Below are 26,925 nucleotides of genomic sequence, written 5' to 3'. Positions count from 1 at the left end.
GTATGGTCCACTTGAGCTTTGGATATGCTTCAATTTTTGGATCAACGTCTAAAATTAGATGAAACAACGGATGGATGGATTGGATAAACCGAATACATTCACGGTGGGCCCAACTGAGTTTAGTCTGTATGATAAAAGTATACGGAGTAACTGGGTACGCAATCTGATTTCGACATGGAAGCGGATCACGTACTGAGTAACTCACTGCGCTAAGCATACTGAGTAAACTCTGTGGAATCCATCATGAATTATGTATTTGATCCACCCCGTTCATCCATTTTAATAGTTAATTTTAGATCCCAATTCCAAAAATAAAGTATATCCAAAAATCAAGTGGACCACACCACAGGAAATAGTGAAAATTGAGTGTCTACCGTTGAAAATTTTTGGGGGCCACAGAAGTTTTGGATCAATCTGATATTATTGTTTTTACTTCATCCATATCTTTGTGATCTTATAAACATATTGGATGACAAATAAAGATCACTTTGGGCACTAGAAAGGTTTCAACGATCAAAATCATTATTCTCACTGCTTCCTGTGGTATGGTCCACTTGAGCTTTGGATATGCTTCAATTTTTGGATCAACGTCTAAAATTAGATGAAACAACGGATGGACGGATTGGATAAACCGAATACATTCACGGTGGGCCCAACTGAGTTTAGTCCGTATGATAAAAGCGTACTGAGTAACTCGGTACGCAATCTGAGTTCGACATGGAAGCTGACTGCGTATTGAGTAACTTACCACGATAAGCATACTGAGTAAACTCTGTGGAATCCATCATGAATTATGTATTTGATCCACCCCGTTCATCTATTTTAATAGTTAATTTCAGATCCCAATTCCAAAAATAAAGTATATCCAAAAATCAAGTGGACCACACCACAGGAAATAGTGAGAATTGAGTGTCTACCGTTGAAAATTTCTGGGGGGCCACAGAAGTTTTGGATCAATCTGATATTATTGTTTTCACTTCATCCAGATCTTTGTGATCTTATGAACATATTGGATGACAAATAAAGATCACTTTGGGCACTAGAAAGGTTTCAACGATCAAAATCATTATTCTCACTGCTGCTTGTGGTATGGTCCACTGGAGCTTTGGATATGCTTCAATTTTTGGATTAACGTCTAAAATTAGATGAAACAATGGATGGACAGATTGGATAAACCTAATATATTCACGGTGGGCCCAACTAAGTTTACTCAGTACGATAAAAGCGTACTAAGTAACTCAGTACGCAATCTGATTTCGACATGGAAGCGGATTGCGTACTGAGTAACTCACTACGCTAAGCGTACTGAGTAAACTCTGTGGAATCCATCGTGAATTATGTATTTGATCCACCCCGTCCATCCATTTTAATAGTTAATTTCAGATCCCAATTCCAAAAATAAAGTATATCCAAAAATCAAGTGGACCACACCACAGGAAATAGTGAGAATTGAGTGTCTACCGTTGAAAATTTCTGGGGGGCTACAGAAGTTTTAGATCAATCTGATATTATTGTTTTCACTTCATCCAGATCTTTGTGATCTTATGAACATGTTAGATGACAAATAAAGATCACTTTGGGCACTAGAAAGGTTTCAACGGTCAAAATCATTATTCTCACTGCTTCCCGTGGTACAGTCCACTTGAGCTTTGGATATGCTTCAATTTTTGGATCAAGCACCCATGCCTAATAAATATTGAAGAACTGATCACCTGTAGACAAGGGTATCAGAACTTTTGGTACGATACCGTCTTTCACTGCAACAGGCCACTCGTGCAGGACATCAGTACCATTAATGCGGTATGGCCCACCTCCAAGATCACGGATGCAGATTGCGTGGAAGCTAAGTAGACACATCGTGATGTCTGTGAGAAATCCACTTTGTCCATCTGTTTGTAGACTTGACTTGCTGACCTTTACTTGAAAGTATGAATGATCAAAATACCCTGAAAATCACCCTTTCTGTGATCCCTGGTCTACTTGCAACAATGTCGAATGTCGAGTGGTTGAATAGGGACCTTGCAGTTCCAACATTTCTAATAGATGAATGGCACCAAGTCTAGGAGGTCCACCACGTTTTAATTACAAAATTTACTCTGCTAACCAAATTTTATACTCGATGTTAGGTCTTGAGGTTAAAAAAATCAACTAGATCCACAAATCAAATGGGCCACACCACATGAAATAATGTAAATCGGATGTCAACCATATATAGGTTTGTTTGTGAGCCACCATGTGGTATATCTTTCATGATCAACTCTGTTAATCAGGTTTACGTTTCGAGGAAGCTCTTCCTAAAATTGTGTTCAATCCAATCTCTACCATAGACATGTGTGCGATCTTGATCACAACTGATTAGTTGATGGGGCCATCTGGTTAGGCTTTCTTGCCATGAGTTTGGTGTGGGACACAATTTGAGGTACCACCATAGACATGTATGCCTCATCTCAGGTGCTGGGCCATGGCCCAACTCTCTTCAGCATAAATGGCTAATTGTCTTAAATGTAGCACATATACAGTGATTAGAATTTTTGATCTGGTGGGCCACTATGTAGATGCCCTAATTGCCCGATATGTGTAATTTTTTTACTTAATGAAGCTGCTGATGATTTTCTCAAGTACTGACTTGACCTGATGATATTTACAAAATCTCATTCTATGCGAACATGACTTTGGTGGATCCTTGAATGGGCCATAGACCCTCAATTGCGGAGAAAACCTTCACTTCGATTTGTATCCCCCTTCAGATACTTGAAGATCGAAGGGATGAGAGGTACCAGGTCTGGCTTCTCTAATCCAAGCTGTTGTATTGGATGGAAGTTTGGTCAAATCCATTCATAGAATGGTCTTCGTTGGAAGGGACAAAATTGTATCCAGGTCATCAATAGGTGGATTGGAGAACGATATTCGGACATGTATCTGAAACTTCTACCAAGTATGCAGCATCTTTGCAACATAACAGCAACTTTGGATTTTAAAAAAATTACACAAATTCTAAAACCATGTATGGACGAGTTATTATCCATATACATTAAGAAAACAATGCATGTACCAGTGAGCCATCAGAAAGTTGAGATATTCACTTACGCTCCCTTACATTGCGATGATCAAGTAACTACAGATGGGTATATCCCTGTAAACATTGCTGAACATTTTCAGAAGTATTTCTACTAATATTACTGTTTCAGGTACTAATAAAATCAAAACCACTAGATCCTATAGCCTTGATGGGAAGGAATGATGCATAGCATTGTATACATAGATCGATCTCCATTTTGGATTGGGAGAGTCTAAAAGATGCAAAGGCTCACAAATCCCCAAAACACATTTTGGGAAACTATCCTCATAAAGAACAAAAATACAAGAAAAGAAATGTCAGTTTTTGTCATAGATGTCTTAGATGTGAATTAAGAAAAGATTAATGAAATAAAAAATGTAAGATTAAAATATAATGTTGAAACACATTGTAGAAAAGACGATGAGAACCACAACAGTACCAAGGGAACTAGTGCGCTTCTTGCACTGAAAACAGGGGAACCTTGTCCTTTTTTTTATCTGGCATAAATATAATAGAGTGATAAACTTCTTGCTATTTTTTGGTTTGTAGGGAAATGTTCTCTGGTGAGGTCCACGAATGTTTCCCCTCTCGCTCTCCGATGTAAGGCTAGCCCAGCTTGATATAGAAACCCCTATCAAGCATGTATTTGTATTATGATTCATAAAAAGCACATACAATAAATACAATTAGATGAACCTAGCTTGAGGTACACAGTAGGCAGAGCATGACGAGTAATGGCACACTATGCTAATGCTCAAGCCCAAAAACCATATTGGTCTACACAATAGGCGGGCCACACTTGTATGAGAAAAATGGACCATTGGAAAAAATGACCAATGGTCCATATTCAATGTTCATGTCATGCACGGCCTATCTGATGAGTCGACCAACCTAATGTTTGTGTTAGCTTGATGATAGTGTTCCTTACCAGATGAATGCCCATGTCTATAACATATCCTAAATTGGCATGTGTGCTACAAAAAAACCTACAACTACCACACATGAGCAAGTCCACTAGGAATTCCTCGTATCATCAACTTTTGATATTTTGTAAATAATAACTGGCCAAGGAGTTAACTGCATAGACAGGAAAAAAATGAAATAATAAGACATTTAACCTTATTTTAGATAAAAGTTATGGTTCCATCAAAAGCAATATAACAAAATAGTGTTGATATATCTATGAAAATATCTAACTCGAGAAAGGAAAAGGAATTTTGGGAGCAAACTAAAGCTTTCGCATTGTTCATGTTGCCTTTATTGTTATGAATGGAAGGGGAGGAAAGCTGAATGGAAGAGTGATGCAGCCATTGAGATCCATGGACTGTCATGCAGATCTACACTAGTTCAGGGGTCCCTCCTGATCATCTCCTCCTTTCCCCTACCCTGAGCTGCATGCCCAGCTTATAGCTTGGTTGTTTCTTCAACAAAATTCAAGCTACCTGCAAAACAAATAACATTATATCAGTTGGGATGCAAGATAGATTCATGGTGTAGAGGGCTCGACAAAGGATAAAATCATGGTATCATGGTGGATATCCTTCATTAGACATGTACCATCAAAACCAAAGTCAAATATTGCTCAAAAATAGCCCTCCGCTCATAAAGTCAAGTATTATATAGATATCTTAAATGATTATTCATATTTCATGCATCACTATGGATGAAAAATGTAACAAGTTGTGAAGAAGAAAGGATAAAGATGTCGGCCAAGTATGAACGCTCCGTTAGCAAACAATAAAAACCATGCATGTATTTGAATTGATGTGATCAAGGTCCACATGCCAAATTGACAAACTTTTTCAATTTAATTGTGCATTAGATGTCCACCAACCAGCCAATTAGGAGGTCAGTTTTGTATGGTTTTTGGTTTATCACCCATCAAAAGTAGGGCCTACAATTTGGACAATTTGATTTTGAGTTATACATGCATGAGAACCATCACACTCATACTATAGTGTGAACATTTTTTATTTTATTTTTTTCATAAAACAAACCCAATTGACAAAGAGCATCCACATTTTGAAGTATAGTTCTAAAACTTGCTAACTTGAATTGAAACTCGGCCAAATCACCTTGACTTGGCAAGATATTATACAGGTCGACAGGAACTCAGTTCTAGATGTGGCTTGGTACCAACTTAGAGAGACTCATTGAGTCAATCTACTGACTCAAATGACTCAACGAGACTCATGGTGACTCAAACCGAGTCACTCGCCTTGAAAAACGGTTATTAAAAAAAATTATCAAAAGACTAGCCACTTGACCTTCCTTTTTTTTCTTTTTTTACACACCCCCACACACTCACGCCGTAGTGGGATTTCACCACCTATGGGTACTCGAACACTTGACCTCCCTTAACCACATCCTATTCAGTTCTACTTGTTTGTTTTCCTATATTATATTATATTACATATGCTTAATGTAAGTATATTACATATTTACTACCAAATCTGTCCTGCTATTGGGCTACTCAAGTTAGTTGATCCAACAGGATCTGATTCGTCCTGAATCGGCCTAGGTCACTGCTCTAGGGTCCTAAAGGTGGGCTGAGGTGGTTCATTGTCGATCCTGGGCTTGGGAATTCTAGTCTTTGGTGATATTGGGGGAGGGCCCGATTGTCCAAGTGTTGGGGACCGACCAAAGGTATCACATTCATCAATCCCCGATTTAAATATTCAATTTGATGTGCTCCTATGGTAGGCTCTTCCTAATTGGTCGCCCGATCTGGGAATTCGGGTCCCACAACTAGTCATACACCATCGGCGAGCTACACATGAACTTTGCTTAAGTTCAAGTTCCTAGGTTTAGAGTTATGCCATATTCCTCTCCTCCACGGACTCGCGCATGCGCATGCACATGCAGACACTATGCTAAATCAAAAGGTTTCCTAGATAACACCCGAGGACATACGATACTCGAGTATCGAAGGGCCAGGGTGTTACAATTATTCTATTCTTAGCCAGCGTGCATCCTTGTTAGTCACCATAACCAACGAGGTTGTCGGGTGCGAATACATCAAGGACTTATATGCCAATAACGATGACATTAAGAATGCGTGGATTCAATGCCAAGAGGGTCAGTCCAATGACCTCCATATTCAAGATGGTTTCATTTTCAATGGGAATCGGTTGTGTATTTCACAAAGTTCGTTGCAAGAATGTGTCATCCAAGAGCTACATGGGATTGGCCTCAGCGGTCACCCAGGGCGAAACAAGACAATAACTCTCTTGGAGGAGCGTCACTATTGGCTATAACTGAAACATGATACTGGAAAAGTGTTGCAGTGGTGCCATATGTGTCAGGCCTCCAATGGAAGATCATAGAACACAGGCATGTACACTCCATTGTTTATACTTGATGGCCCTTGGGAAGATTTGTTCATGAACTTTGTGCTAGGCCTTCCATGCTTCCACGGACCCAGCGTGGAATAGACTTTGTATTTGTTGTGGTCGATAGATTTTCCAAGATGACGGCTCATTCTATACCGTGCAAGAAGACTTTCGACACTACACATGTCACAAACTAGTTCTTCCGAGAGGTTATTCAATTACATGGAGTCTCAAATTCTATCATATTAGATCGTGACACTAAGTTCCTCAGTCACTTTTGAAGGACTTTGTGAAGGCAATTGGACACCAAGCTAGATTTTAGTAGTACATATCATCTGCAAACAAATGGGCAAACCGAGGTGGTGAATCGCACACTCGGGAACCTTATACGATGCATCTTGGGTGATAAGCCCAAATAGTGGGATTCTGCCTTGGCTCAAGTGGAATTCGCGTTCAACAATATGCAAAACCGTTCCACCGACAAGTCCCTATTGAAAATTGTGTATGGATGAGTATTTAAACATACTCTTGATTTTGTTTTATTGCCCAAGCTATCAGGCGTGAGTGTTGATGCAAAACATATGACGAACCAAATTATAAGTGCATATGATGATGTTTAGGCCAAATTTCAAGTATCAAACGACAAGTATAAGTAAAGAACTGACAAACATCGGCGCCTAAAGGTGATCAATGTGGGTGACAACGTTATGATTCACCCGTGGAATGAGAGATTTTTGACCGGAACGTATAACATGTTGAAGAATAAGAAGATCAAACTTGTGTCTATACTTAGTGAGATCAATGACATGGCCTAAGTCGTTAATCTTCCTGAAGACATGGAGATCTTGCGCACGTTAAATGTGGCAGACCTATATGAGCATCATGAACCGGAGCTAGAGAATAACTCAAGGACTAGTTTTTTTTTTTCAAGTGGAGGAGATCTTATGTTGGACGTGGAGCAAGCACGCGCCTATCACAAATGGGACCGCAAGAAGTCCAAAAAGAAATCAACAAAGTTTCGACATAGTTCGATCGATCAAGGTCTATCGAGCAGACCGATCAGGTCAATTGATCGATCAATCAAAATTTGAATTTAGATGAAATGCTTGCTAGACAATTTTTACTTAGTATGATCGATTGATCGATCGATCAGAACAAATTTAATTTTATGAGTTTTAGTCTCTGGATGCTTTGCCCATTCCGTTTGATTAATCAATAGAATGTGAAAATTTACATGTTTTTTCAGTTTTTATTACCTTATTTATTTAAATCTTTTTAATTGCGTCTTGAGATTTGTTTCAGAGTATTTAAGCGTGCAAAATTTTTTATTTGGATAGCTTTTAATAAAAAAATTCAAAATTTTTCTTATTTTTTTCATGGATTCGAGGAAATTTTCATGTGAATTCAAAAAAGTTTTGTGAATTTAAAGTGTTTATAGTTAAAGGAAGACGGTGATCGTCGTCATCACGCACTTCCCTGCATCACAATACTTGAGCCAAGCAACTCATTCATCCTGGATGTGGACGGTTGGTTTCGTTCCTGTAAAATGTCTATTTCTTTGCCCAGTAGTCCACTTGTTCAACGGATGTACTGGGAACATTTGAGAAAGCAACGGGGATTTCATTCATATTTCAGCTGGGGTGGTCATTTTGGGTCTGGCCTGGGCCCAACTAATTTTTTCGGTCTCAGGCTTGGGTCTGCTCTGCTAGGCCCATGTTAGACTTAGGCTGGGCCCAGGCCTTTGGGTCATAAGCATGGAATGCCTGGGCCTAGCCTCGCCCTGCCCACACTAACCCCATTGCTGCCCCTATGTGCAATTTCAGGCCCAATCATAAGTTTGGGGTAACCAAAATGCTCCATAAATCAGGCCTATCCACTCATTAGGTGGCCGATTCTTGTATGCATCGAAAAAAGAGACGGAAAAAAACCACCAGTAGTTCTATATTCAACACCCAAGTTTAGCAACCAATGAATGGATTGTTCTTGCTTCTGGCATGGCCTTTTCATACTATGTCCCACCTGGTACATGGCTTAGATGTTGTACATATTCGAGTTTCACCTTTCTTTGGTCGCTCTTATGAATCCCTTCATGTCATGTTCAAACCACTACAATTAGGCTGTTGACGGGTCAGGTATGGGGCGGTCAACTAGAGTTGGTGGTCTCATTCTAATTGGGATCGGGTGTTGTTTGGTCAGGTAACTTCCTGTCCGGGTTTTGTTTTTTGGCCCATTCCCGGATCCAATTGGATTTTGGGTACGCAGGTACGCATCAGTTCTTTGGACCTTGGTTTTGAGTATGCGTTAGGTCAATCAAGCGTCAAATATGGGCTTTCACTTGGTCAGCCCACTTGATTGGATTGACTAGATCGCCCTTGCTAGTTTAACACATGAGAGCTGTTCTGGCTTAGCAAATCTCATTCAGTTGTTATATATATATATATATATATATATATATGGAAAAGGTTCTATGCGGTCCAGCTCATGGGAACTTCCCATGAGGTCGAGTTGTGTGGGCCCACCGTGATGCGTGTCGAACATCTACCCCATCAGTCAGATGCATTATTACATGGTGGGCCTAGGGCTTAAAAATCAAGTCAATCCGTGACTTGTGTGGGCCACACCACATACAAAAGTTGAGAGGGGTTACCCTCCATTAAAACATTCATAATCATTTGTTGGGCCCACCGAGATGTGTTTCACAAATCCTGTCCATCTATTATGTGTGTCCAAGTGGATGAGGGGTCAGACCAAGTTTCAAACGCATCCAAATTTCAGGTGTGCCCCACCAAATGCTTTTATATGTTTTAGGCATGTCTTCACATGATTTTAGATGGTATGGCCCACCTGAGTTCCATGTACGACTGATTTTTGGGATATCCCATAATTTAAAGGAGACCCATCAAATACAAAATGTTGATGTTTGACACGCATCACGGTGGGACCCACACAGCTGGACCTCATGGGAAGTTCCCATGAGCTCAACCGCATAGAACCTTTTCCCACACACACACGCGCGTGCACACACACACACGCACACACACACACATACATATAAAACTTTAAAATTAACCTAATTGACCCAGACCCAGCTGATTAAACCCTTTTTTTTTTTCTTTTTTTCTTTTTTTTGCAGGGTCCAAATGGACCCCAACTAGAGCGGGTCACGGACAGTTTCATGGCCAAGATGGATCAGAAAAGGCCCAGTTGACAACAAAAGTAATCTAGACCGTCAGAACTTAAAATGGACGTATCTCGCAAACCAGCAAATCAGAATGAGTCATCGGATGTGCCACATATGATTTTGGGGTAGGACAAGCTACTTCAGCCACCCAACTGTGCCATATATGATTTTGGGGTAGGACGAGCTACTTTAGCTACCCAACCCGGCTGGCTACACTGAGTTGCCCACGCCAAATTTGCAAAATACTATCAGATTGACGGTCGAATTCATGCTTTAATTTTGTTTTTACTATTTATAGTAAGTTTTAGTTTAAGTATAGCTCTTTATCCGTTGGGCTTTAGGAGTTGTGTCCAACATGAAAAGTGCTTAGAATAATTAGGAGAACAGCGTGGTGAAGCCAAATAAGGCACTTTTGGCCAAAAACCATGCGCACTAGTGGGAATCATGACCATCTATAAATAGTAAATTTACTATTTATAGTAAGTTGTAAATTATAGGAGTTTTAGTTGTAGTTTGATTCTGAATCTTCTTCCATAGCTTAGTATCCCTATTTAAAGGTGTGTGATCTCATTTATAACGATCAATCAAATTATTTTGAATTTCTTAGAATTATTTCTAATTTCTTTTCCTCCTAGATTCGAGGTGTCTCTGTGAGGAGTACAGAGAAGTCCCCCCCTGAGGTTATCCCCCTGAGGAAGGCAGTGCTCGACCTCATGTCCTTCCCTGCATCACCAACCCAACCCAATTACTAAACAGGTTTGAGAAATAAGACCCAGACCTATTAACTCTGGGCCAGGTCCATAATGGTGCCTGCAGTCCCAGTACCCATTGACAGCCCTAACTATAAGGGGACGGGATGCCTTGTAGCACTCCTGTTTGGTTGTTGGGGAATTCATTCCCCGGTTTTTGTGTTCCATTGTAACGTTAGTTTGGCAGCGTTTCTTGGGGAATGATCTAAATTCTGTTTGGTTCATAGTCTGGAACATTTTTTCTTTTTTTCTTCTAAATAGAAGTAGGGAAGTAGAATTTTTGGAAAATGTAGAAACCAACAAGTGTTGTGAACAATAGCTACTGGGATTTTTTCATTTCTTGTACTTTTAAGAGATCTCCCCAAAGCTAAAAGAAAAAGGAAAAAGAAGTGTTTATCACTGGTCATCTCCATTGGAAAGAAGATCATACCAACAATCTCATATCACAAAACCTTTTATTATTACAAATAGAATCATTCTAACAATCTAAGGACAGAAATGAAGGGTCCGATTAAATTTCAAAGTTCCTTTCTATAAATCTCAAAACATCAGATACACACACTCATGGGCATGCAATGCTGCACATCTATTGAACACACCTCTTTTGATGAGACAAACCCCCCCAAGATCATCAAATCACTCCCATTGGAGAACTCAGAACCAGGCCAAATGAATACATCTCAGCTGCTCCACATCAATAACTGTTTCTGAGTATGTTTCAGCATGGCCCTTCCATCCTTTGAGGATTCACTATCAGCTGACTGTTGCAATAGAAGGCCAAGCCATCGACAGATGAAGGAATAGATACTGTTTCCTGATGAAAGGGCAATTGCATCAGTGGATTAGTGTTTCTTGGCAATTGAGGACCTATTGTCTTTATATGGAAGAAAATTATAAGGCTAAAAAACGTATGGTGAAATCTCTCTGTACACATGGCACAAATTTATGAGATACATATCATCAGCTAAGCCTTGCCAAAGATCGGAGATACCCCGGAAAACACCACCGCCACCGCCGCCACCAGATGATCCATAGATGAATTTGCCCATTGAATGTCACTATTGGTAGGCCCTTTTTTTTTTTTTTTTAAATTTTTTAATTTTTCATCAATACCTTCGTGATAATTAGAAGTCCAATTGGTGGGTGGAATCATTTGAAAAGTTTGATGTTTGGGGAAGTACCATCCATGCTAAGGCCCAGCAGATGAATGGTCCAAATGACAAACAAGCTTGCTATGTGGATAGAGTGCTTGATTAACTTCAAGATAAGCGTAGCACCTGTTGCAAATTCAGTTATAGCAACAGAGTGTTTGTACCTGTTTATATTGGGGCCTCACTTTTCTTCTCCATGCCCCCCTGTCACCTCAGAAACTTGACCATCCATCTGTGATTCATGCTTCCTCTTACTGCGGGAGCTTTGCCTCAACCTGGAATTCCTACCTGTTTTTCGGTGACGCTTTTCTGCATGATCTTCAGAGACAGTCGTTCTTGCAGTAGAATGAAGTTCAGGAGGAGCATCAGGCCATGGTGTGCGTTTTGCAGGGACAGTAATATCCAAAGGGGGGTCTATTTTCCATCTGCATGCAATGAGACCTAATAATCAGATAAAGTGAAGGGCAATGAAAGCAGAAAATTTTTTACGGTTGTAATTAATGGCTGTACATATAGTTTGAAACAGGTAGCTAATAAAGTTTCTTCTTCTTATTTTCAGGATGATTTAATAGGTTGTATTTTTATTTTTATTTTTTGTTTTTAAGTTAAGCTGATAAAGTTAACACAGTACATAATAAATAAATAAAAACTAATGCTACTACATTGGATAACAATAAAGGGATAGGTGTACTGAATTGCTTTGCCCTTTGGGTATATAGCACCAGAGGGATTACATGATTACTTGAGCCCAGGATATGCAGAGAATCCTCAAACTTTTGAGTTTGGACAAGTTGGCCCCCAGATTAGTGATCTACACCATTGACGTGAGAAGCTCCAATGCGGATAGACTTTGTTGCAAAAATCTCCCAGAGTGGAAGCTTGGATCTATTCAATCTATATTTCATTTTCCATTGACAGTTTGAAACCCCGCCTGGAAGCACTCCAAGTATTCCCACACCCAGGGAAAGTAAGGTTGATGGCAGGTGCACAGAAGCCAGGGAGTCATAGAACTTTTGCTAATCCCTTGTGAGAATTCCTATTTCAAATATTATTATTATTATTATTATTATTATTTTATAGCTCAAATAGCTAGGAAAAAGCTATGATGATTGAATATGGGCCGTTGCTGGTTGCTCTCAACTGGCCAATTGGAGTCGCATTGTTAAAAAGAATTAGGGTAATTCAATGAGAAGGATGTTTAGGGAATCCCTTGAGCGAGGCATGGTCCATTAGATACATTATGGCTTGAGGAAATTGTGCTTATCCTTGGGTTAAGGGCCATTCAATTCCTCATGATGTATAGAAAAGAGTAATCCACAAAAATTCAGCACTCAATCAGCAAGTTGAAAGTATTATTAAAAGAAGGTTGATTATACATACATGCACCACACACCACGTGGACAATATGTCATCATTTCATTCATACTGGATATGTGTAACAGTATAGCATATCAAATAACATGGATGTTTTCGATAATGAAAAACTGTAAGATTAACAAATTCTGTTATGAGACTACATAACAAAGTCACATTTAAATGAATCATTCTACAATTAAGCAGGCAGGAGAGATGTCCACAAGAGACCATGGTAGTTCATGTCACAAATATAGAGGCAAAGGTCATTATGCAGCTGTTTGCCCATCGAAGAATTGTGAGGAGAACACTTAAGGATGAAGATTCAGAAGAGGAGGTAAACAAGAAAGCTGATGGGATGGGATTGCTCGAATATGAAGGCATAAGAGGTGTTGAACAGCTTTTGTTACTAACAAGCCAAATCCTTAGCAATGCTTATCAGAAACCAGAACCAATACTGGTGGATACCGATGTCTTCCACACCCAAATACTTTATGAAGGGCATACTCAAAATCATCACTAACAATGTTAACAGCATAAAAACCATCTCACAAACAATACTGGTTTGGTTGAAATTTAGATTGACAAGCACCAACAACTCTATCGGATTGCTTGGGTGAATGATGAGTCTCTTGGAATGGTCCATCATTGTCTGGTGAGACACTTGTTGGGACCACATTATGCTGAATCTATATGGTGTGATTTTGTCGTAATGAAGGCTTCCGCATCCAACTCAGTCATCCGTGGTTGTATGAACATCATGTGTAGTATTGTGGCCTTGCTAACACCTAAAAGATTTGTGCACGAAGGGAAGAAGATCATCCTCAAACCAATGAGAGATTAGCCACCACAAGAAGAAGACAGGAAAAGGGCCGTTGACGTGACACAGGAGAGCATTGAATATGGTGAAAAGACTACACGGACAGTAATAAAGGAGATACAATGAGCAGAACAAAACATGCAGTTGTCACTATAAAGAAGGCAACCACCTAGGAGGACACATATCAGAGGGTGCAAGAGAAAGAACATGCTCCAGATTTAAACATGCCCAGACAACAAGAAGGGAGTCATGATCAGCTGCGATCAACAAGGAAGAAGACTTGCTTTGGAGTGCATCAAGTATGAAGATAAATGTCATTTTCCAATCAAGGATGAGTTTTTCGAAGGTGGGAGGAATCGGTCTATCCAATCCTTGCATCATGTGAAGGGCCATGTGGCAAAGAGGAATCCAATCGACTGTGGGGCTGATACATATCCAACTTCTAGATATCACATGTATATTTATTGTTACATACAATATGTGAGTTATATAGGATTTCACAATCTTTAATAATATGTAATGCTATTTGTAGCAATCATACGGAGCTAGAAAACTTTGTTATTGGACTCTTATAAATAGTACAGTAAAAGACATTCATACGGTCAGAGATGCTAATACCATATAGCTGTTACATAAAGAGCTCTATGGAAACATGGAATATAGATAAGCATTAAATGATCATAAGTGGTAGTAAATGTGCTCATATATCATTTGAGTGCATTTCAATATATATATATATATATATATATATATATATATATATAGAGAGAGAGAGAGAGAGAGAGAGAGAGAGAGAAGGTCTCAAGTCCAACTGGTTGGACCACAAGTTATAGTCCACTCAGTGGAATACTTCCATCATGTTAAGTGCATGCCTAATCCAACACATCCAATAGTTTATCCCCACAATGAGGATCATCTTAAGAAAAATTCAGCCCTATGCACTCATCTAGTAGGCCACACCATAGAAAACGGTGTCTAGCCATTGATTAGAAAAATACAAATGTAGCATACTCAATGAATGGATATGGATGATTTTTGCACCAGGTGATCCTTGTGGTAACGCCAAGCTATTGGATGAGTTGGATTCACATGAACTTAACATATTGGAAGTTATCTGCTGGGTGGCCCGTTACTTGTGATCCAACCAGTTGGACCTGAGACCTTCTCATGTGTGTGTGTGTGTGTGTGTGTGTGTGTGTGTAATTTGAGTGCAAGATTTAAGGGATATATGGAAACTGTCAGGGGTAAACAAACATAAGGTTGCGCCTAAAGGATGTCTATGCATGGAATATAAAGGGAAGGAATCAGCTTTGGACTCTTTGCTCGCTGATTTTAAAGATGTTTTAGGAAAGATTTCTTTTAATAGACCAGTAGGAAATCTGTAACCAATTTTGTTACTTTCTAGGCTTTTAGCATTGAATACAGTTATACAAGGCTATATAAAAGATAGGCATATTTGTGGGGTGCTTATGATGAATGGTTAATAAAAAGGAAAGAGTTTTCTTTGAGTTTTCAGCACTTGTTGCTCCTTAGCATGTGTTCATTTTTACAGTAGAAGAATTTGGTGTGTGTGTGTGTGCGCGCGCGCGTGCACACGCGCAGTTTGTGTGTGGATACCTGGATGTGGCTCGCAAGCTGTTGGGTATCAACATAGTCCTCATTGTTACTGCATCTGTGTGAGATTTCTTGAATGTTTAGATCTAGCTCCAACCAAAATATACAGATCTAGATCCTAACCTGCAACTCTAGTTGTATCAAGGAGAACCCAACAAGGATATTACAAGCTTGTTGAGGGATCATATGCGGAAGGTCTTCTTCACAGATCTGATATAAAAGGAAGATTCTGTTGGCACATGTGAATAGACAATTGAGAATTGGACACGAGGATTCCTTCGAACAAGTCTTGCTTATCCACTGGATAGGGAAGACAGTGCAAACACTCCTTAGGTTAGTAGAAACCTTGAGACATCAGCCAAATCGATTGGGATGGATATTGAGGGTGAGGAAGAGTAGTTCAAAATTATTTCTTGATGTCAGATTTAGCACCGATACATTCCTAGCATGGTTGGACCAAAAGAAGGTGAACCGTAAATTGGGCATAACTTTTGATCCGGGTATCGTTATGGGGCACACAACCTATCAATCTTTATAGCAACGGGCCATCCGAGGTAAACCGACCCACGAAATGGGTCGCATCTGTCCGTTTCGTCAGAAAATGCGCACTTTCAGCTCAAAAACAAAATTTTATGGAAAAATTACTATTTTTAGTAATTCCCAATATATATATATATATATATATATATATATATATAGAGTCAAGCTCCCGGGCACCTACGCACGTGCGCACCTTTGCACACGTGCCATGGGTGACTAATCTGCACTGTCCATGTGATGCGGAATCCCATGAAACCGTATGTGACAAATTTTCACCCCGATCTAAAACTATGGTGGGCCATAGCAAAGAGAAATGCAAATCAAGGGAGGAAACTATTTTCATTTTCCATGGCCCATCAAAGTTTTAGATCAAAGTAGAACTTGGGTCTGGGGGGTTTCACGAGGTGCTGCTTCACATGAACGGTTCAGATTTTGGATCCACAACATGTGCTTTTAGCCTAAAAACAAAAATTTAAGAAAAAAATACTATTTTTAGTAATTCCAATTTTTTTAAAAAATATTTTCTCATTTTTAGAGTTTTAGATTTTTTTTTTCTTTTTGAAAATAATTTATAATCATAATAGGATTCTTCTAGCAAAAGTTTATTTTAAATTTTTATTTTTAAAAATTAGGCTTTAGAAGAGTTTTATTAGAATTAAGATTTTTATTAGAGTTGGAATTTTACTATTTTTAGTAATTATGAGTTTTAAGGAGTTTAGGTTGGAGTTTGATTTTTAAACTTATTACTAGTTTTGGTATCACTATTTAAGAGATTTTAAATTCATTTTTATTATTTATTAATGAAATTTTAAATTTTATAGAATTTATTTCTATTTTCTTATTTTCCTCGTGGATTTGAGGTATCTCTGTGAGGAGTCCAGAGAAGCTCCGTGGATTCGAAGTAATTATCCCCTTGAGGAAGACAATGATTGACCTCATCACGTCCATCCCTGCGTCATTTCTCCCAAGAATCGATGCTGCTAAAGTGAAGCAAGAAGGTCCAGTGGAGCTAAGCTTTCTTCAAAGAAGGGTAAGAGTGTGAGAGAGCTTTAAATGCAACAGTGGGGAAGCACACATTCAAATGCTATCAAGCATAAACGACTTCCTAGCAAGAGCAGGAGAGAGTTTGAAGAGTGATCCAAAGCAAAAGCGACCCCAAGTTAGAAGGATCCTGCAACTATGGTCCTACGTAGAACATTAGGGGTCTCAGAAGTGTTGATAAGAGGATCATTGTTAAGGAGATGTTTCAGGCCAATAAAGTGGACATGATAATTTTGTTGGACACAGAAAAAGAAGCTATTTGCGAGGGAGATATCAGGGAGGATTGGGGCAATTCGGCTTGTGGCTGAAAATGTATTAACTCAATTGGCAGGTTAACTTTTGTTATTCTGAATGCTCAATTTAAATTGCCTCAACTATTGGGAGGTGATCCCTATTTGTTCAACTCCAAATGATAGTGGGGGTTGCTCATGGAGCCTCTATCTATACTACATATGGTCCAAATGATCCAAGATTACATTTGGAGCTTAGTTGCTCAATCCTCCTAACCAGGTGATGCTCCTACTTTGAATTGTGCTTCGGATACACACTATCGCTATTTATACTCAAAATGGTTTATACTTACCAATATCTCGAAACAAACGCTTCCCATACAGATTTGTTACCGCTTCGTTTCACATTTTATACAACTATAGTCCAAAGTTCTTGGAAGAATTGGGGAAGACGTTGTCTTACTAGCATGGTCCTTGGCCTATCAAGGGGGATTTCAATGTCATTCAGTTTGGTTATGATAAATTCGAAGAGTTGAGAATCACTTTGAGAATGAAGAGCTTTCGTGATTTGTTTATAAATGGGAGCTAATGATTCTACTTCTCCACGGTGCAAATTTCAAGTTGTTGAACGAGTAGCAACTAGCAAGTGCCAGTTATGAGTCGCCTTGATGGATTTTTTTATTTTTTTTTTGAAGGGCGCCTTGATGGAATTTTTATATAGGCTTCTTTGGAAGAGATTTTCCCTGAGGTCCATCAAAAAGCCCTCCCCTCATGTCTGTGGACCATCCTGTTGCAATTTACATTCCGTGCGAGTGATCTTGTCTATGGCCGTCACTGCCATTGGAATCTTCACCAATTAGATGAGAGGAATGCCTTTCTTCATGGGAAGCTTCAAGAAGAAATACATATGACTCTTTCTCTAGGCTTTTGTCCTCCTAGTTCAAAAGGCAAAGTGTGAAAGTTAAAGTCCTTGAATGTGATTCAATAGTCACCTTGGGCTTGGTTCACGCAGTTCAACAAACCAATTTCTCAAATAGGCTTCCAACACATTTCACGTGATCATTTAGTATTTGTGAAGAGAGCTTACTCCTCTAGGATAGTATTGGTTGTATAAGTTGATGATATCATCATCTCTGGTAATAGTGAAAAAGCCATTGTTTTGTCAAGAAGTTTCTTGTGGGCATATTTGATGTTAAAGACTTATGGTCATTGAAACATTTCTTTAGAATTGAAGTTGCTTGGTCAAAGCATGTGATTTTTATGTCACAACACAAATATGCTCTTGACCTTCTTCACGAGACCGGAATGTTGGGTTCACATCCTGTCAATACCCAGATAGAAGTAAATCATCGCTTCTTGAGATTTCGGCGGCCTTCAAGACCTGGGCAAGTATCATCACTTGGCAGGAAAACTCATCTATCCATACATTACTCATCCGAATATTGCTTATGTTATGAGTGTTGTGAGCCAGTTTTTGCACGCTCCGCATACCCATCATCTTGAAACTACCTATAGAATCCTTCACTATTTGAAATCTTCACCTGAAAAAGGTTTGTGCTTAGATCAGGGCCATCTTCACATTAGTGCATGTTATGATGTAGATTGGGCTGAGTCATCTAATGATTGAAAGTCCACTATCGGGTACTATATATATTTGTGAGGGTTAATGTGGATTCATGGAAAAGCAATAAATTTGTGGGGGGTAATGTGGATTCATGGAAAAGCAAGAGACAGACTGTGTTGCCCTCTCATTTGCTGAAGTGAAATATGGCTCTATGGGTTATGTTACATCTAAAATCATCTAGTTTCGTGCATATTCCTCGATATTGTGACAACTGACAACCAAGCTACAATCACATTGTCTCCAACCAATTCTTCCATGAATGGACAAAGCATATCGAGGTTGATTGTTACTTCATATGGGAAAAGATATATTCTGACCTTCTTTTGACGCACGTTCAATCAAATAATCAACTTGCTAATATCCTTACTAAGGAGTTGTTTCATAAACTGAAAAAAAAAGCTCTGCAATTAAATTAAGTGTTGAAAACTTAAAGTGTTGAATTGTAATTTTGAAATAATTTTAGGGATATTTTAGTCAAAAGTGAGAAGAAATTTCAATGCACTGCCACCTTCAGCACTCAGCCTTCAGCATTAAGTGGAGGGAAGCTGAAAAAAGACCCATATTTTCAGTGAAATTAATTTAAGTTTGATCAAACAACACCTAAGAGTGAGGAGGGGGAGTACTTAAATTTGATGCAGCTAATTAATGAGGTGAACGCAGATCTGTCAAGGAAAGATAGATTGATTTGTCTATGGGACCCCTTCAAAATATTCTCAGTCAAATTGTTGTATAAACTTTTGAAGGGGGACGATGTGCTTGCTGCTCCCATGGGTTGGCTCTGGAAATCTAAAGCTCCACCGAGAGCCATTAAATTTGCTCAGCTAGTGGGCCAGGATCACATTCTTACAATAGTCTGCTTGTGGCAGAGAAACTTCATCATGGCGAAGGGAAGTCATTTGTGCCTAAATGATGAGGAAAATGTGAATAATCTCTTTAATCATTGCTCCTACATTGGCATGATTCAGGAATGGTGCTCTCAACAATTCCAGGGAGTGTGGTCGATGCCTTCTTCAATCTCACAATTGGTGGAAGCCTTTGATGTTTCGTTTTCACCTACCATTGATAGAGTCAAATGTCTTGGTTGCTCATAGGTGGCAGCAGCGGGTTTAATAGCTCCTCCCAATCAGGGTTGGATCTCTTGTTCTTAGTCGGATATCGCTTCTAATGCTCTAGTTTTGTAATGGGCTCCGGCCCTTCGTTCTCCTTTAATAAGATTATATTACTGATAGAAAAAACATATCCTTACTAAAGTTCGTGTGAATTCAGGCAGGAGGATCAAGAGCCCTTCTTTGTACAAAGCTTCATTTTGTTGGAGATTTGTTGAGATGGGGATGTTAGTAGTAGTGGAGTCAAGGTAAGCTTTTCGGATGACGTATGGCTTGGAGAATCTTCTCTTCTCGCATCGTGAGTCTATGCTAGATCCAATCTATTAGGCTGCCGATTGCTTCTCCATTCAAGAAAATGGCAGTGTTCGGCTTCCCGGCTTCCCTCTGACTTTTTATTTGAAGACGAGGCTGAGGAAATGATAAGACTGTTATCTATTCTGGAAGGCATTTGTCCCAACCCGGCAACTTCGGATGTCCCCTTTTGGTTAAGGGATAAATTGGGCAGATTCACCGTGCGATCCTTTCTCAATATCATTCGTGAATCGGGCACCAGCACTAGCTGTTCGTTTACAGGGTATATTTGGTGTGATCATGCTCCTCCAAAGGTGGTGGCTTTTGCATGGCTCGTAGGAAGAAATAGGATTTTGACTATGGATAATCACTGCAAGAGAAGGTGGTGGTACCTAACATCGGTCTTTTGTGCAAGAAGAATGATGAATCTGTGGTGCATCTATTTCTCAGCTGCCCTTATGCATTAGGAGTGTGAGAATGCATTTTTCATCTTTTAAGGTGCCTTGGGTTTTACTGAACTCCATGGAGGATCTCTTCCTGTCTTGGCATGCAGGGGGGCCTACTTCCAAAGATAGAAGGAATTGGCACCTTGCCTTGCTAGCTGTTTTATGTCATATTTGGATTGAAAGCAACAGCAGATGCTTTAGGGATAGAAGTGAGACCTAGGGGTATATAGTTAGAAAGGTGTTCTCTTTAATCTAGAAGTGGGACGGCTTGTAATTTTGGGCTGGTTTGTTTTGCTTTTTTTTTTTTTTTGGAGCCTTTGGTTCCTTAATTTTCAATTCTCAAAAATAAATAAATAAATAAATAAATAATTGGTCCTTCTTCTCGTCTTTGTGACTTGTTGGACAAGTTGGCCATGTTTGATATCTATACTTGAACTTGAGAGGGAGTGCTAGACAGAAATAAATGTTGTATATTTTATTTTTTATGCTCCCTCAGGACACCACACCATTTTTTTTTCAATGAAATAGGTTAGGGAGGTCATTAGTTCCCTAGCATTTTTCCCCAAATTCCCTTCTCATGCTCTTCTCCAACAATAGTTGTAATGATTTGGAGATCTTTAATACACAACAAAGTATAGAACAAATCTGCCTCTTTTTCCAAAGGAGAAATCCATGCTCTTGATTTATATCACTATTTTTATTTCTAGGTACTTCATGGTGTCCTTCACTCCTTTTCCACCAATGACTTCAAAAATCTTAAATTCGCATGTAGCAGTTATTCTTATATGACATATGCCCAAATAAATGATTTTAGGTAGGTATCAAATTTTGCAAACAACATTCCTGCATGTCTAGGATCAGCTTTTATTGCTGCTTGAAAAGCATGCTTCTGAAATCATCTATAATAGGAGATTAGTCCGGAACTCATCAAAGAAGAACACCAACAATACATGTGAGGCAGATTACTAGGCCTATGGCTACTATCAAATAAATAACCAGAAAGATTCAAATGTCTAACAAATGACACGAGCAGTATGCATAAATCAGGAAGCTGTTTGCGTCCTGCCCCTACCCGGACAGCAATCAATCCAGGTAGGGGCTGTGGGGCCCACCATGATGTATGGGGCTTATCTATGCTGTTCATCCAATTTTTCAGATCATTTTATAGTAAGAGCCAAAAAATGAGGTGGATCCAAGGCTCAGGTGGATCACACCACAGGATGCAATGGTGATAATGATGCCCACCATTGAAACCTTTCTATGGCTCATTATGATGTTTATTTTCCATCCAACTTGTTCGTAAGGTCACACAAACTTGGATGAAGGGAAAACACAAATTCCAGCTTGATTCAAAACTTCTATGGCCCCCAAGAAGTTTTTTAATGGTGGGCATTCAATACCCATTGTACGGACCACTTGAGCTTTGGATCTACCTCATTTTTGGGCCCGTACCATTAAATGATATGGAAAATGGGTGAACTGCGTGGATAAAAACCCATGCATGACAGCAGGTCCCACAAAGCCCCACCTGGACCAATTCTGTCCAAGCGGGGGCAGGACGCAATCCGTTTCCCATAAATCAAGGCACAAGCAGTATTCATAAATCAAGGCATGAGCAGTATTCATAAATCAAGGAACTGTAAATGTAAAGACACAGATGGCAAAAACTAATGCCCAAAGGTAGGTTGCCAGCTCTACTTTCACTAAAAGCTATATTACCTGAATATGTGTACGGGCATATGGAAAGTATGAGGCACAGATTATTCTCCAAACCCTACTTTCTTAGGGTAAAATCATGTTGAAATATTAACCCAACACTACCCATGGGTTAGGGTTGTAGATAATTAGCTCAAATGACTCTAATTACCAAGGGGTTGTTTGGATGCTTGTAAAGTTTCTAAGTGGAAATCTGATTACAGGTAATCATATTACAGATTACGTTTGGATGGGTATTTTGCCTATAAACAGATTACAGGTTGTAATCCAATTGCAATTTTTGAAACATGAGAAAAGGTCATGTTTCAAATTACAGGTAAAGGGATTTTAGGCAACAGCTCTTATATATATATATATATAACAGAGCAATGAGAGCTCTCTCTCTCTCTCTCTCTCTCTCTCTCTCTCTCTCTCTCTCATAGTTGAGATGCTATCAAATCCAAAGGACGGTACAGTGTTTGAGAAACCCAAAAACCTAAGACGTCCATCAGTAAAAGGGTTTATCATGAAGGGCTTAGATCTAGCACGGTCCATTAACTCCCTCACATAAATCGAAAGTATTTATTCATAATAAAATGGGCTTTTTAAATCCAATGGCTGATATTATCTCAAGCCTCAAGAAAAATTACCTAATTGCCTATAAAAACTACTTAAAGGGAATTTTAATTAGTGGGACCACTTTTGTGGCCCACCAAATGATTTGTTTAGAGTAAGGATTGGTCACAGGCTTTATTGATTTGGGCTTATTCCAATGATCTATCTTAAATGAAGATTTTATGTTATTTGATTATTTTTAAAGGATTTACCATATCAAGCTCTGTCATGCGTGAATACCTAGTTACAGGCTATAAACAGATTTCAACTTATCCAAACACAGACAGCTATTTACCTGTAATCAGATTACAACTTAAAGCCAAACACGACCAGCTGTAAACACTTTACACCTGTAATCAGATTACAACTTAATGATTTTATAAGCATCCAAACGACCCCTAAATAACCAGTAGCAAAAAAGCCTAGTAGATCTAGAGTTGTGATTGCGAAGGGGTCCAGCTTTTACAGATCCAAATATATCATAGATGTCTTTTATTTGAAAAGCGAGTCCTATCAACATTCCCACAGGGCCCTAGCCCATTAGAGCCTCCAATTTCCTTTAGTATGATAGAAGTTAGGCTCACACCAGCTTCATCTCCGAACATATCTCTATTATTGGTCCATTTCTTGTCCAAGGTTCATTTATGAGATCATACAATAAGCTCTTTCACCATGTTGGTTTTTAATGCACTTTATTCTTCTTTCTTTGAACACATGTTTGTTAACAACAGCAATATAGCATATTCAAAAATTGCAAGAAGTGCGAACAATGAGCATCAAGTGACCTTCAAAATCAGAAACCACTGTAAGCATTGAAAGTGAACTCTACGGAAACAATAAGCACAGACAATAACACATCAAACCACCAAAAGGAAAAAATAAAATAAAATAATCAAGAGCCCATAATCCAACCCAGGTTATCTGAGAAGTGTGAAAATGAAGCATATCAAAGGTAAATGAGAACACTAACCCTGGAGGGAACTTGCTATCTGCACGGGCTTCCACACGGAGCCACCACAGCAAAACCTTCCTCCCACATTTACCAAGGGGCTCAACATGGGAAGCGTCCTTTAACAAAGCCAATGGACTCTCAATATCATCCCCATCCTCACTCAGTGCATCAAAATCCCTGACCCACTCAGGCTTATCTCCGGCTTCCCTCCATACCATCCTCGAATTCAATACAAACCCAGCCCACTCAAGCTTCCTTGGCAAGACGGTCGCTCCATCGTCAATATACGTGGCACTCTTCTCCATGTACGGCAGAGAATTGAAGGTGTGCCAACCAGCCAATTGCCCAGAAGAGTTACAAGCCGGACCCTGAACAGGCACTGGCAAGTTCTCCTCCGCCCCTTCGTCCAGATTCTGGGCCACTCCCACCGTGGTCCCCACACCCAATGACTCGGAATTACCAGAATGAGCTAGGATTCCAACAGAAATCGCGCCCATCCATTTTACAGATTGGATCTCATCAAACAGTTCCATACTGTGCATATTGCTATCGTCCACGAACATTACAATCCCATCTATTCTCTGCTCCCTAATGATTCTGTTTGAGCAAAATCCTACAGATCAGATTGAATTCGATCCGAATTCCAAACAGCAAGAAAGAGCAATAAGAGGATAAGAGAAGGGGGGGCCCACCTCAGCGCTTTGAGCCGCATCCTCGCCTCCATCCGATGGCGGGCTTCCCAAGAGTCCGGCATTCGCTCCTCGAATGGGATGTGCACGTTCCGGAGGCGTGACCTGGCAATCACCGCCGCTGTCTCATTCGAAACGCCTCCTGCCTCAACAATAATCCAGACGAGATCATACGGCACGAGCATGAGCGAGTGCATGACACCGGTCAGGTGGAGAGCCTGGAACGTGCGGACGTACGTCGGAGTGACGGCAATCACCGTCCTAGGGTTCTTGATCCCGTACTGGAGCTGCTGCTCCGTCTGGACCCGCTCGATGATCCGGTGGGCCTTCATCACCTCGACGGGGTTCGGGTGGGGCCAGGGGCGGATACGGATCCCGTGGCGACCCACCACGACGCGGCTCGTCGTCCGGTTCGGAGGAGCTGAAGCGGCAGTAGTAACCGTCGCGGCGGTCTCATGGTCGAGGAGGTGAGGGAAGGAAGGAGGGTTTTCGAAGGCGATGGGTACGGAATCGGTAGACCTGCGGAGCACAGGAGTGAAGGAGGGGGAGTAGGGAGAGGAGAAAAGGAGGAAGAAGACGAGGCGGGAGAATCTGAACCCTAGGATGAGGCTGATGAGGCAGCAGAGGGTGTGGAGGATTAGCCAGAAGAAGGAAGCTGGGGATTTGAAGATGCCATCAACGGTAGAAGATTCAAGGGCCGCGGGAGCACGGAAGCTGTTTGTGCGGCGGGTGTTGCAGGTCTGCTGCAATGTGGAGAGCTTCATTTTGGGTAGCCCTCGACCATCCAAGGAAGAGATAGAGAGGGAGGGAAGGGATTGAAGAAATGGGGCTTTGGAGAGAGAAGAGGTGGTTGCGAGTCGCCTTGTTTTCTAAGCGTCTGCTGCTTTTGATTGGAAGAAAGTGTGAGAGAGACAGCGGAGCGGTTGGTTCGGTGTTATGTGAGTGAGGGTCCCAGCTGGGTTGGTGCTTGATTTCAGACAGCCAAATTTTAAGTTCACACGTGCGTATTTTCACACGTGTGAATGGTCCAAGCTGCTTATCAGGTGGGCCTCACTTGTTATATTTTTGAATCAGGTTGATCTGATCATCTTGGGAGGCATGTGTACGTTGAATGTGGAGATGGGTTAATTTTTCTCAGCCGTTGATTTTTTTATACACGTGTGGGGTACATGATTAAAGGTCGTGCCTGATTTTTTGTGCTGAGGGCTCTTTAGTGTGGTCCTTCCTGATAAGCAGATTGGATCTCTCAAATGTTTAAGTGGATGTCACGTGCGATCGGTGGAGTACCACAGAAGTGCACCGGCGTGATAGACTTAGCATTAGCATGCTTGTTCGGACAGGAACCTCCGGTGGAGAGATGAACCCTGCTGTGGCTACTCGCGAGTGTAGGATTTCTGATCCCTCCTTCTCTCCATGTGGGTGGGAGATCCTGACCGTTCGTCGGTTGGGTTAGGCTCTGTGTGTGTATTGGAGTAAAAACCAGTCTCGTTTGATGATATATAGTACGCAAGTTTGCATCAAAGGAATTCTTCTGACCGTTGATCCACCCCATTTAGTTGTCCACTTTCATCATACGTTAGTGGATGACTTGATAATCAGAAAAAAGTGCTGCTTTAGAAAAGATTCATAAAAGTTGGGATATGAAAAATTAATGGTCCGGATCACGCACATACACGCTATAAATTTAATCAAGCATTGAGATTATGGTTTAAATCGTACTTGCAGGAATAGGCATCCTTTTCTGTACAAAGATTCCCACGTTTGAATGAGGCTGACTTTTGAGCACCTTCCCCAACTAACCGTTCTTGATTGCTTGCTACTCCAACGTTCGGATGTCCAACTGTCGGTTAATCTCGTCCATTCAAAAGCTGGGCCCTTCCTTGGATGGTCCATGCGAGAGAAACCACACCGAAAATGTGATATACCATATTCATATTAAAAAGGTCAACGGTCCACTTCCGAAAAGAAAATGTCTATTAATCAGGTGACGAGCATGCTCCAGTCGGTGTGCCTTTGTTACGATGGGCCACCCAAAGTATAGCCCACCACATGGATGGTCCGGATTCACTGACCTTATGTATCTAGAATATGAAAGGACAAAGACGGGGTTGTTGGAAACGTGAAATCTCGTCTTTTCAGGAAATGATTCACCAGAGTCGTCACCGTTGAATCGCTCACATATCCTATCTTCCATCGGGGCGCAGATTCAGTCCGGTCGGGACCTGACCGAGTAACGCCAGTTTTTTACCGTAGGCCCAACTTGATGTATGTGAGTTGTATCGACGCCGTCCATCCGTTTTGCAAGCTCATTTTAATCATGGGCCAAAAATTGTAGTCGATCATATCTCGGGTGGACCGGACCACAGGAAAGAACGGTGATTGACCCTTAAAAACTTCTTGTGGGTCATAAAAGTTTTACGTCAACTTAATATTTATAT

The 26,925-nt window shown here is 40.3% G+C and overlaps 1 protein-coding gene across 1 annotated transcript; it reads right to left on the bottom strand.

Moving 5' to 3' along the window:
• Positions 1–10,710: 10,710 nt before the first annotated feature.
• Positions 10,711–25,397, bottom strand: LOC131228603 (probable beta-1,4-xylosyltransferase IRX14H). The gene is made up of 4 exons (XM_058224370.1): positions 24,491–25,397; positions 23,817–24,395; positions 11,636–11,896; positions 10,711–11,134 (listed from the first exon to the last, which is right to left on the bottom strand). Exons 1-3 carry the CDS (start codon positions 25,249–25,251, stop codon positions 11,653–11,655), a joined length of 1,584 nt encoding a protein of 527 aa, XP_058080353.1. The 5' UTR covers positions 25,252–25,397; the 3' UTR covers positions 10,711–11,134; positions 11,636–11,652.
• Between the last annotated feature and the right edge of the window lie 1,528 nt (positions 25,398–26,925).

This window comes from Magnolia sinica, chromosome 16 (assembly GCF_029962835.1).
Source record: "Magnolia sinica isolate HGM2019 chromosome 16, MsV1, whole genome shotgun sequence".
NCBI lineage: Eukaryota > Viridiplantae > Streptophyta > Magnoliopsida > Magnoliales > Magnoliaceae > Magnolia > Magnolia sinica.
This window is presented reverse-complemented; position numbering and strand designations above follow the sequence as displayed.

What these genes read in the sequence shown, in the direction of transcription:
- LOC131228603 (XM_058224370.1), bottom strand. Translation starts at nt 25,251, where the DNA reads ATGAAGCTCTCCACATTGCAGCAGACCTGCAACACCCGCCGCACAAAC. An exon ending in ATGCGGCTCAAAGCGCTGAG is followed by an intron (nt 24,396 to 24,490) that starts GTGGGCCCCCCC and finishes TTGCTCAAACAG; the next exon opens with AATCATTAGGGAGCAGAGAA. An exon ending in GATAGCAAGTTCCCTCCAGG is followed by an intron (nt 11,897 to 23,816) that starts GTTAGTGTTCTC and finishes CATTGCATGCAG; the next exon opens with ATGGAAAATAGACCCCCCTT.